This window comes from Sceloporus occidentalis, unplaced genomic scaffold (assembly GCF_023333645.1).
Source record: "Sceloporus occidentalis isolate IW3139 unplaced genomic scaffold, rSceOcc1.0.p SCAF_4, whole genome shotgun sequence".
Lineage (NCBI taxonomy): Eukaryota > Metazoa > Chordata > Lepidosauria > Squamata > Phrynosomatidae > Sceloporus > Sceloporus occidentalis.
Genome location: NW_028316984.1, coordinates 185,437,472 through 185,450,726, shown reverse-complemented (window position 1 = coordinate 185,450,726; position 13,255 = coordinate 185,437,472). Strand labels below are relative to the sequence as shown.

The window sequence follows — 13,255 nt, the reverse complement described above, 5'->3', positions numbered from 1 at the left end:
TCACAAACATGGGTGTTTGTGTATGTGTTTGTACAGGTATGTGTATCTTGGGGGGGACAAGCATGTGAATGCTCTGAATATCTTTACAGCCAGCTAACAGTAACTCTCACAACGTGGGCTTCCTACATGGCTCTCTGCACAAAATATGCTAAACACAGAGTAAGAGATCAGTGGGAAGAAAGTTATCTCACAAGCACTTGCAGAATTGTGCATGCTCTAGATCAAAAGTGTTAAACTACCACCAGATTCTTATAGATAGGCAAACAGAGAGGTAAAAGATGAATTAGGGACCACTGGTGTGAGAAGTTTAACAGGGGACATCAGACTAATAAAATTCCTCCAGTGAAAGAGCTATAGAAATGAATGTTACTAGCAAAACAGCATGGTAGTAGCTTGATAATTTTAGGGAGAATGGCCTCTTTTGTTTTCATCCTCAACAGCTATGCTTGGGCGGTCATATCTTACTTTAATAAATTAAGAAACATATAAAGCTTTTATAATAATAATAATAATAATAATAATAATAATAATAATAGTAATATTTATATATTGCCCTATGGCAAACCAATCCGGGCGGTTGACAACAGTAAAATATAAAATATAACAATTAAAAACACTTTATCCCTCCCCCCCTTAAGACAATATTAAACAGTATAACATATTAAAAACACAATATCAAGCATAAAAACAGCAATTAAAACTAAAAACCCTGATATCCCTCTGTTGATCCATGCATGCAGCTCTTTTCCTTCTCATTTTGTAGTACAAGCAAGGAAACATTAAGTCAAAGAGGCTGTGTATTCATCAAAGGTTAGCAATAAGTCTGAGTCGCAGGTAGACAATTGTGGGTTAAGCATTTGCAGAATTGATTATTGAGATATTTCTGTAATTGCTGCTGTCTCCACAGCTTCCCTACACCATTTTTAACCAGGATTTGAATGACACCACTCACTCATGCAGGTGGGATGGGCCTCCCCCTCCTCTAGCCCCTGTCCCATCTCCTTCTCTGCCTCCTGTTTGAGAAGTGAGAGAACATGTGTGCTGTTAGGCCCAGCCATCCCACTAGCAGAGGTAATGTGTTTTTGTCTTAAATACAGTTTGGGGTCTCTAGAGATATTTGTGGTTTTTCCATGTTCATGGGGGTCCTGCGTCCCTAACCCCCAAGAAAGTTAAGGACCAACATTTTATTTTATTTTTTTAAGGGGAGATCTGTCTATATTTTTTCCTTTGTCCGCAAAGTATTAGGTCTCTTTGATGCAGAATCTGTGGCCTTACCGATGTTAGTAGAGTCTAAACAATTAAAACCCACACTTCTACACTTAAGACTTTGGCCATACAAAACTTATTTATTTATAGCTTCAGAACTATTTATAATTTCCAGATTAAGACACCCACCCTACCACCACACTCTTGCCTTTTGCCCACTAAAATCTGGGTATCTTGAAAGCAAGGCTATAATTTTAGCATTTCCATTTGATCCTACTGATTCTGTACAGTTCATTTTTTACTGTCAGTTTGGGAACTTTTCTTAAGTACCATCATGGTTTACTTTGTTCTACAATAAACCGTAACTTCCTATTTTACCCAACTAGGAAACTATAGTTATCAGCATTAAAACAAGTACATTAAACCAACTTCAAGTCATGGCTTAAAATCCTGACATGTTCCAAAGCTGGTATGTGCTCTAGGAATCTCTGGGTCCTTCGGTGTGACTTTTTGTTACAGTTGACCACAGAGTTGCACTGGAGGACTTAGATATTCCTAGAGGGAAGATATTAATAAAATCCATGAATAATCAAATCTGCAAAAGTCAAAGTCACAAATATGGAGGGACAGGTGTACTGGTTTCTTTGTTTATGCCATGAAGGAAGCAGCAAAGAGGTTGCATCTGCAGAGGAAAGACTTATTCATATCCCAGGTTTTTAAGCCAAGATATAATAATCTGGACTAATTCAAATGTTCAGTATTTTTAATACATTAATAGACTGCTGGCAGAATTCCTAAATAATAGTGTTGTTTCTCAACAACATACTTAAAAGGCAATTTGTATTTGCATCAATGGTCATTATATTTTAGTGGCAAACAGAACATTGGTACTTACCACAAAGGTTCCATTTCTGCTGGGTCTTGCTCCTCGTCTCCTTTCCTGAAAGCATGGACCCAACAACTGTCACTCTAACTCACTATCTCCTTAGAAGGACAGTTAGACCCTCCCACCAGTGGTGGCATGACAATCTTCAGCTACAAACTCTAGATTATTCAACACAAACACTCACAGACAATAATATAACTAAACACTACAATTCAAGAGGGGGGCAGGAAAGGATTTCCTCCCCAACATTGCAGAAAAGGAACCTTCAACTAAGTACCAATCTTCCATTTTCCTGCAGTGTGGGAAGACAATCCTTCCACTAGGACCCACGTAAGTGGTCATCAGCGGCGCGTACCTGTGTTCCATTGCTTTTTAAGGCACACAGCACGGCTTCTTCTGACATGGCTTCCAGCATATGCTGAAAGCTGCATAAGGCACATCTGCGCATGACACAGGCACACTGTACAACACCACATGAGCCAAGGTCAAAGAAGAATACCTCTGACCTTTGGTGCCCTCCTGAAAGGTCACAAAGAGGAAATCAGACTTCCTGAACCTCTCGATAAACCCTTAATGCCTTAGGTACATCTCCCCATCTGTTTATGTGGGCTTAGTGGATATGCTGTCCACACCAAAACATGCCTCCCTTGAACTTCCTCCTGCAGTCTGAAGAGTTGTAAGGTGGTGCACCCATAGCTCCAGCCAATTGATGCTGTGTGTCCTTTCACTGTGCAACCACAAACCTTGAGCTACTTAATCACTTGAGCTACCTGACCTCTTTCTTGTGATCACCTGGGCTGTGTTCCCTCTCATGTCCCATGTGCTCATTTTTGCATCCAAGCAGGAACTCCTTGTCTGCTGCCATTTCCTGCCCTTTCTCAGGTCCTTGACTGACCACCACTTGCTGCAATACCAAAGCACTTAAAGCAACAAAGCTCTGGGGACAGAGCTTGGCCATCCAAGACTAGGAAATAGAGGGTCTTGTTCACTGGCATCCAAAACCAGCCCAGTCTCTGTTCTGACAGCACCATCTCCTCCCTCACCTCCATCGTCCCCATAGTGAGCAGTACAACAGGATATGATCCCCTTCCCTGGGTAGGTCAGTCCACCATCACATTCCATCCAGCAGGCTTACTACCTGCCCAAAGAGACATTGCACCATCTGCTCATTAACTATCCATCCTGGATAAGTTGAGTCTGAGAGCAACCCATCAGCAGGCAAACAAAGAAACAAAGACCCATGTGGTCCCTGAAGTGCCAAAGCAGTGAAAGCCACGTCCTGGTGAAAACAAGGCAGGACGCAAACTGGGGAAGGGTCTGGCGAATTTGAGTGACAGTTGTTGAAACCCTGTTTCAAAGAAAGAGATGAAGAGCAAGATCCAGCAGAAAGATTGTCTCCTCCCCTCTACAGGAAAATAGAAGAAATCATGTTAGTAATAAACATTAGTTCTATATATGTCTACTCAGAAGTGAGTTCACCAGTTCAATAGAACTTACTAAGTAGTTACAAGAACTACAGCATATACGATGTCAATGAACACTTGGAAACACTCCTGAAAGTTATTCTTCAACTGAAGTACTCTTAACAAGTGCCCCACTCTCAGATAATTTTGTTTCCTGTTGTTAAGCAGTTCTAACGTCTTCCCTTTCCCTCTCCAAGACAGCTAAGCCAAAGATCCTCTCTATGATTTGCCATCATAATTCTGATCAGCTTACAACACATCTGCCCAGAATTATTGTGAAATCTGAGAACTATGCACATGAAACTTGCAATTAGGAAGAAAAGTCATTAAGGTGTTCATTCAGCTTCTCTCAGTATTTTAGACAGCTGTCCAACAAATGTTGTTGGAAGGAGGACTGTGCTGTGACACTCCAACTGCATTTTAGGCACAATAAAAAGGTAGATTAGTATATAATACTGCCTGTTGAGAAAGTATCCTTGTTATATTTATTGTTTAAACAGACCATTCAGTAAAAAAGAAGGAAGAAAAAATAAATGCAAAACTCCAGTGACTTACACTTTGCTTCAGAAATATTCTGGTTGGGTGACCAGACCAGCATACCAAGATTCTCCCGTTCCTGAGACCGCTTTGCAAGTTTAGCTGAAAATGAAACAGATATGCAATGGGTTAACTTAAGAACTAGCAAGGTGAAATCTAAGGCTGCATCTGCACTGCAGAAATAATCCAGTTTGATACTGTTTTAACTGCCATGGTTCAATGCTATGTAAATCAGGGAATTATAATTCTGTGAGACATTTTAGCCTCTTATTTTAGACAGTTCTGATGCCACAACAAACTACAAATCTCAGAATTCCATAGCACTGAGCCATATAAGTGGTGCCAAACTGGATTATTTCTGCAGGGCAGATGCAACCTTACTGCTACAGAACAGTAACAAAAGAAAATGAGAGGGCAGAATCACAGATGGTGAATTAGTAGGTTTCTTGGACTCTCAAAATCTTTACATAAATTCACACACAAACATAATAATTTCCCCAACAATATTTCCCCAATAGAATGAAAAACACATAGTTCCATGATCTTCATCGTCAGACATTTTCTGGGAACATCTTAAACATAACTTTCTGGAGAAGCAACACAACTCCAGAAGAGGCTGCTATTTGATTCTTTCTGCATTGCTATCCAAAAGAAAAAGAAAAGCAAGCAAAGAAATACAGGAGGCAAGCCACGTTATGTCAGCATGTAGAGCTAAACCAGTTCTTTTTTTAACACTAGGAGTTCCAGAGTGTGAAGTCAGAGTATATGCTGCTCCAAATTTTGCTAAGATTGCAGCTTCCACAATGAGCTAAAATAGCTAAAACAGATGGGAACTGCAATTCAATAACATGATGCCTACCCCTGATGTAAAACAAACTCCCCTAGTCCATATAGTCCAAATAAGTCATATCCTGAACTAAATTATGAAAATGAGATGGACCTACTTTTCACTCTGTTTAGGATACTTAACTTGGATGTTCCAAACTAAGGTACTAGTTAGAACAAACAGGAAAAGACAAGAATTCAGACTCTTGAAAAAGGTCAAGAAGTTACTCAGGATCCTGCAGTCCTACTGAGGTTTTATTTAAAAAAAGAAACTTCAATAGAGTTGACCTGTTCAGGTTTAGCTACATTGCCATAGGAAGCAGAAACATATTCTTTCCAAATGTGAATTTACCTAAACTATGCAAACAAAACAGAAGCAATTATTAGACTATCCATTTATGATCAGCAAAACCTCCAATTTTCTGTAATCCTTAATGTTAAATCCTATTCCAGATGCTGGATCTGGATCTGCCAAAGCACTGCATTTACAATAAGAACTATTATTGTAAGAAATTTTTTTAGAACATGGCCACATAGCCCGAAAAACCCACAAAAAAATATTATTTTTCAGTTTGGTAGTACTGTAATGTCGTGTAATTAGTTGCAAAGGATTAAGAAATAATCATTGCAAAACCAGGAACATGATATTGCATTCATTACACATGATAAATACAGCAAATTCTAAGAAACCATAGCTACAAAACAGAAAAGCACAGTCCACAACATATTTATTCACATATGCTTTCTCAATGGTTTTATTTGCCTAGAACTGGGTGAACAACTATTTGGGGGATAGAGACAGGGTGAGAAGATATCCCAACCACAAAGAAGGACAAGGCACAAAAAATATGGGATAGTCAAGAAAAATGCAAGATATTACAAAATAAAAATTAAAAACACTAATACAAAAATAAAATTGTGCTTCTTAGTCATGCTCAAAATGGAAAACATTTTGAAATTCCTCCTGGGCAGAAAGTTGAAAAGTAGGACATCTCCTGGAAAAGGTGGCTATCTGGTCACCTGGATAAGGTTAATCTTCAACCCCATAACAAATAACCTTCCTATGCAGGCCACACCACATGTTTAGGCCATGTCAAAAGTAGCACTGTAACAATTTCAGATGCTTTTTTTTAAACTACTTTTGTAGTTTTGGCAGGTTTGGAGAGCTTTCTGGATTAGGGGGAGAGAGACATAAACCACCACAGCTGTAGCCAGTTTTGCAGTTGGTATTTATTTATTTATTTATGATGGATTTGGGTGCTTTGAGACTTGTTGGAGGGCTTCAGGAGCCACAAAAGTTGCCTATGGGATGCCTTTTCCCTGTCCTTAGGACCAGAGGGATCTGACCACATATTGGCAGAAATAGTGGTAGTGGTGATGGTTCTGCACTTGTATGGAACAAGAGAAAAACTAACTACTGGACCACTCAGTCACAGTTAAGGGAGAAAGAGGAAGGATTTGCAAGGATGGGGCTATGGAAGTAGATGCATGACCTCAGGGTTACATCCTTACTGTCATTAGTAATTCTGGACATTTTACATATCCAACTATGTGGGGGTCGCATCATCCTCCATGGGACCTTAGAGCACAGTACCTCTGCCTCCGTCTCCCCTTGTCTTTAAAAATTGAAAAAATGCCCCACACACATCCCACTAGGGACCATGGAGGGGGGGGGAAACTTGGGCCCCTGGGACAAAATATTTAGGGTACTACAGCTTCTCCACTCCTGTATTAACATGACAGGTTACATGACAAATTCAAGATAATTAATGAAGATTAATGAAGCAGAATCAGCAAGTATTAGATGATCAAAGTGAGCCAGACAAGAAGCAGATTGCGGAAAGGCCTTGCTGACAATATGTTATCACTAAGGTTACCAGATCTCAGGCTTGGCCCCTTTTCTCCAGTCTGTGGGTTAGGAAAAGGAATCTCAAGGCAAAAGGAGTGCCTTGAAAAATGTGTGAGAGAGAAAGTGTGAAAAATGCTGATTATAATAAACATTATATTAGACATGCCACTGTAAGGGCTTGGAATAAACGTAAACCTCAGCTATGCCCAAAACTGCCTTTATGGATCTCTGAGCAGGAATCTTTTTATAAGATGGATAAAAGTGAAAGTGAAATAAGAATAAGATATTATAATATACAGTGGGCCTTTACTATCCACTGGAACTGGGCAGCCACCCCATGGATACCAAAATCTATGGATACTCAACTCCCATTATATACACTCAGGTACTAAAATGGTGTCCCTTATATAAAATGGCAAAATCATTGCTTTGGTAATGGTAAAAAAATTGGCAATGGGGACAATGGGAGAAAATGTGGCAGAATGTACTAACATTTACATTATCTTATGATTTAAGAGAGAATTTTTATAAAAAGATCTATAACTAATATTAACACCAGTAAAGCTAGCAAATATATATATATGCAGGTTGCAACAACGTATATTGGAAATGCAAGCAGCAAGAAGGAAAATTCTATCTTTGGTGGATGTGTAATAAGGCAAAAAAGTGGGGGGGGGGGACTAATACATTGATTATCCAGAAGGTAATCAACACACTCCCTCAGAGTGTGGTGGAGTCTCCTACTTTGGAGGTCTTTAAACAGAGGCTGAATGGCTATCTGTCAGGTGTGCTTTGATTGAGAATTCCTGCATGGCCCTTGTGGTCTCTTCCAACTCTATGCTTCTATGATAGTTGTTGTTGTTGGGTAGCTTCAAGTTGTTCCCTAAGGCAAACCTACCACAGGGCCAAGCTGGGATTCGTGCTGTGGCAAAGCTGGGATTCGAACCCTGGTCTCCAGAGTTGTAGTCCAACATCCAGAAGATACTTAAATCTAAAATTCTCCTCCAACTAGAGCTCTTTTTACTGGTACTGTTTGCTGATCAAATAAAATGTTATTCTGAAAGGATTTTATTATACATGATCACAGCAGCAAGAATCTTTTATGCTCAGTTGTGGAAAAACACAAAAATTCCAAGAATAGAAGACTGGGCGTCAAAATATATATAACACAATTTTACTACGCAACTTTATTTAATCAGACTTGAGCATATAAAGATTTTGGTATCCATTGGGGGGGAAGGGGGACAAATCCCATGGGATACCAAGTGCCCACTGTATATTTCATAAAAGTATATTTGGCAGGTTGGCAAATCAATTTGAGGTCATGAGAGTCCACCATTAGCACACATACTTCTGGAAAGAAAGTGGGAAGTCAGCTTTTAATATCTGTGTTATATAAGTGAGGTTAAGTTTGTGTTTAGTATAGTTATACAGGGTTTCTTCTCTCTCTCTCTCTCTCTCTCTCTCTCTCTTCAGCTTTTTACTATGGTTATTTAATGTAATAACTGGTCTATTTTTATTGTCATATCTGTTTTCTTCGCTTTTTTATTGTGTTTTATACATTTAACATGTCATGGAAAAGTATTGAGGTATTGTGGATAATGACATCACCAGGGGCCACTACCTTTAATTTCAAACCTTGTAACATCACCAGAGCCTTTCTGTTTTGTGACAGATATCAGAAGGGCCCAAAGGTTATATCTACACTGTAAATATAATGCAGTTTGACACCACTTTAAGTGCTGTAGCTCCATACCATGGAATCCCGGGATTTATAGTTTTGCAAGGCCTTTAGCCTTCTCTGCCAGAGTGCTGGTGGCTTGCAAAACTACAAATCCCAGGATTCTGTAGAGTGAAGCCATGTCAGTTAAAGTGGAGTCAAACTGCATTGCTTCTACAGTATAGATGCATCTTAAGCCTCAGGTTTTGACCCCAAAATTTCAGGACCTGGAATAGTCTTAACCTGGCAACCCTGGTTATCACACCCAACGTGGAGGGTGCTTTGCATTGAAAGGAACAGTCAAACACAATTACCACTGAAGTAGGATCAGAGGACATCAGTAATGGGGATCTAAGATTAGCTGTGTTTCTACAGTGCAGGGTTCCCCAACATTTGTGAGCCTATGGGTACGTAGGAATGTAGACAAAGTACCCTGGGCACTATCACAAATTGGCTACTGTGTGAGAGGGTCAGCTAATCACAAAAATTTGGGGATCATCCCCCCATACACACACTTCTTTGCGCTAGGAGATGTCTGTATGTGATTCCAGTGATTCCAAAACTCTGGTCCTCCAGGTGTTTTGGACTTCAGCTCCCAGAAGCCTCAGCCATATTTGCCCATGGTCTGGGATTCTGGGAGCCAAAGTACAAAATACCAGAAGAATCAGAGTTTGGGAATCAGACTGTTCATTTCACTAACAGCAGAGGAACTGCCCAGCTGAAAGACAGATGGTAGGAGAACCAGTTATCTGAGTGAGCCAAAGCTTCCTCTCTACCACCCTCAAACCAGTTTGGAGCAGGCAGGTCCCCACCCGCCCTGGTGCATGAATGGAGAAATGTTCTGGATGTTTGCAGAGGGGGGAAAGAGCTTCATATATTGGGTGCAGGTGCAAAACATGGGCAGCATGAAAAGCAAACAGGAGCAGAGAAGAGACTGCTTCTTGAAAAGGACAAACTTGTCACAAACTTTTAACATCACAATCAGTACTCCTGATGTTTTGCACTTACCATATAAAGACAATTACTTGTGTTACTTTAAAAAAAATACCCTCATAGCAATACTCTAAAACTTGGAAAATTCTGTGTTTTAATAACCTGTATTCATTTTCTTCTTTGTTCCAATCCTAAAACATAGCTAGAAGACATTTATCTTGTTGTTGGGCTATAAAAGGTTAAAATACAGACTTGAAGGTTTTTATACAAAAATCTGCTAGAGTAAGTCATAGATGTCAATGTCTCTTAAAGCTTGTGAACACCACACCTTTATTCCCTCTCTGAATTTAATTAGTTAAGTTAAAAAAGGAAGTGCTGAAAGAAAGAGGAGAAGGTCTTAGCAAATTTCTTCACGAAATTACGTGCCTGTAACTGGTACAAAACTCATTTCAAACCAACTTAACTGTGTGCTACCTCTGTTGAGGAAATCACCACCACACAGACAGAAAGACTTCTTATACAGAAAGGCAGGAACTTCTGCCACATGTTGGTTCTGCCAGTCTATTAATTTCTGAATAAGGCCAGATATGATTCTGTAAGAATGTGTCAGCAGCACACAGTTATAGCAGTTTAATACAGTTGGCCCTCTTTATCCACAGATTCAACCGTCCATGGCTTGAAAATATTTTAAAAATATATAAATTCCAAAAAGCAAACTTTTATTTTGCCATTTTATATAAAGGATACCATTTTACTATGCCAGTATGTCTAATGGGACTTGAGCCTCCATGGATTTTCGTATTCACGAAACCAAACCCCAGCAGATACCAAGGGTCTGCTGTACCACTATTAATTTCCATGGCTATATCCTATGAAATCCCATGACTTGTAGTTCAATGATGCTAGATAGATGTCCCCATCAGTTTCCAAAGTCCTAGGTTCCTAAACCAGCACCCCTGAGAAGAAGAGCTGAGGATTATACGGAGGTACTTTGGGAACTAATTCAAGAGAGTGCATCAGAACTCTCTAGGAGAGAATTTGAAATACCTCATCAAACCACAAATTTTAGGACTGTATGGGATGAAGCCCAGCCAGGAGAAATGGTATGAAACTGCTTGAACTTTGTAGAGTAGTTATGCTCAAAGATGGAGGGGGTCTCAGCAAAGTGCACCTGAGTGAGCCACTGTCTCTATGTGGTGGCAACAATGGATGACACTGTGTCTGTATGTGCCTTCAAGTCGTCTGTTGATTTATGAGGACCCCATGAATTTCACAGGGTTTTCCTAGGCAAGGAATACTCAGAAGTGGTTTTGCTAATTCCTTCCTCTGGGATATAGCCTACGGCATCTGGTACCTACAGAATGGCCTCCTCCCATATAATCCACCCAGTACACTGCTGCACATTTAATCCACTCAGACGGGGCTACGTTGGTAACTGTCAGCCAGAGGACTTTTTCTTCAGCTATCCAAAGACTGTGGAATGACCTGCTGGAAGAGATTCAACAGATGAATACACTGTCCAAATTTAAAAGAGCATTAAAATCCAGTCTCTTCTGACAGGCTTATCCAGATTATTTTTAAATTGTGGATTTTAAATGATGAATTTTATATGTGGAGATTTATATGTGTACATCTTATTTGTCCTTTTTAATTTATGTGTGTTTTAACTGTTGTCTTTTTAACTGATATTATTTATCTGTTAATTGTTTGTTGTTGTGAGCCTCAATCCATGGGGAGAGGCAAGTTGTTGTTGCTGCTGCTGCTATTATTATCAGTATTATTATTAGTTTGCAGTCTCTCATCTAAGTAAAGCAAATGGATCTGGTGCCTTAAGGGTATTTAGGAATGACAACTTGCCATTCTACGATTCTATGACAACAGCACATCATTTCCTGCTATTCCCACAACATAGTTGGAATGGGGGTATCAGTGGCTAGTAGTCATGATAGTAGTGTATTACCTCCCATATCACTGGCAGCATGCCTCCAAGTGCAATCTTAAATACGCTGAAGGCATAAGATCCTAATTCAGCCTAATACTGAAAACTAAGTAGGGCAAGGCCTGGTTACTACTTCAGTGAGAGACCTCCAGGTAATGCCAGGTGCTATAGGCTAGATTTCAGAGGAGAGCAATGACAAACCATCTCTCTGAATATTCCCTGTCTAAGAAAACCACATAAAATTCATGGGGTCATTTTAACTCAACAGGCAACTTAAAAGTATAAAAATACTAACAGACATGCCTCTGAATATCTACTGCTGAGTTGCATAAGTTCTGCTTGTTGGCTTCCCCCGTGGGAATACAGGGCTAGGGCAGAGAAATACCTGGTGTCTTCTGATGCAATTGTGGGAAATATTTAAAAGAACAGTGCACAAACAGACCTCCTTGGAGCATGTACCAATGCAAAGGGGCCCCACTAGCCACAAAAACTGTACCATAGTCCTAGGTGTTAATGCTTGAGTGTTAATCCCTGTGGGAGGGTGACTTAACTGGAATAAAATCAACAACTCTTTCATTTGCATTTGCAAATACTTCCTGCAGTTGGCAAGAAGTTCAGGAATTGCAAATTGTGAGAACATTCCTAGAATTCAAATACCTAATAATTAAGAATCCCTCTTACCATCCACCTCTATGGATCAAAAGCCTCATTCCTCATCCCCTGGGCTGCAACACTTTTTGCTGGGGATGGTGGTAGTTGTAGTCAAACACATATAGAGAACAGCTGGACCATGGAAGGATAAATTAAATCAACCAGCAGTTGGAATTTGGTAGCATGATCTTTACAAACTGAGAACTAGAAGACAGTTTCCAATCTCACTAACACATCCTATCACAATCAATGATTTTCCTCCATGTACTAAAGCAGCCCTCAGTAGTCAGGAAAGTAGATCAATTTAAGAAAATCAGACTTATAAAAACTATCATGAAAATCCAGCTTTGGAACTCCTTCCCTAGAGAAACTAGGATGGCATCGTCCTTACTATCCTTCTCACGACAGGTAAAGACATTCCTGTGCAGTCAGGCCTATTAAGCTGAAAGGACTGGGGTTTTAATGCTGGGCTATACAAATTTTAATGGTTTGTATTTTAAATATTTTGTATTGTTTTATACTTGTTCACCGCCTTGAATCCCTATAGTGGGAGAAAGGCAGGATATAAGAAAATAAAATAATAATAATAATAACAACAACCTAAGATATGCCCACAATACAGTATTACTAGCAGAAACAAAGACCTGGAGCAATTACTTAAGAAGGTGAAAGTGGAAAGTACCATGGTCGGATTAATGCTGAACATTAAAAAAAACCAAAAATAATGACCATAGAAAATCTACAAGAATTCAAACAACGAGAAAACTGAAATCCAAGAATTCTTATATTTTGGCTCAAACGTTGATCAGAGCTGAGACTGCAGTCAGGAAATCAGAAGACTAGAATTAGGTTGGGCAGCTATGAAAGAACTGGACAAGATCATAAACAGTAAACACATCGCTCTGAACACTAAAGTGAGGATAGTCCAAGCCACTGTATTCTCCATTATCATGTATGGATGTGAGAGCTGGACAGTGAGATGATGATGCTATGAAAGGCGGAAGGTGGTAGAGAGGAAGACCATGTGCCAGGTGGCTAGACTCAAAGACACAGGCCTGGGCCTGCAGGACATGAGCAGGGAGGTTGAAGACATGATGTCTCATCCACAATGTTGCCATGAGTTGAAGTCAACTGAGGGCAGTTAACAACAAAGATAAGCAGTATGTTTTTACAGATGCGTTTGAGATTGGTTTTTTTAAGCCTATTATAATATGTTTAGTTTTTTAACAGTGTAACTTTTTGATGA

General features: G+C 39.7%; 1 protein-coding gene across 2 annotated transcripts in view; it reads right to left on the bottom strand.

Moving 5' to 3' along the window:
• RCOR1 (REST corepressor 1) overlaps positions 1-13,255 on the bottom strand; it is a 167,107-nt gene that overhangs the window by 83,101 nt on the left and 70,751 nt on the right. For both annotated transcript variants that reach the window (XM_089522581.1, XM_089522582.1), the window contains exon 3: positions 4,111-4,194. In XM_089522581.1, coding sequence (XP_089378707.1) covers positions 4,111-4,194 — 84 coding nt within the window. The remainder of the gene's footprint in view (positions 1-4,110; positions 4,195-13,255) is intronic.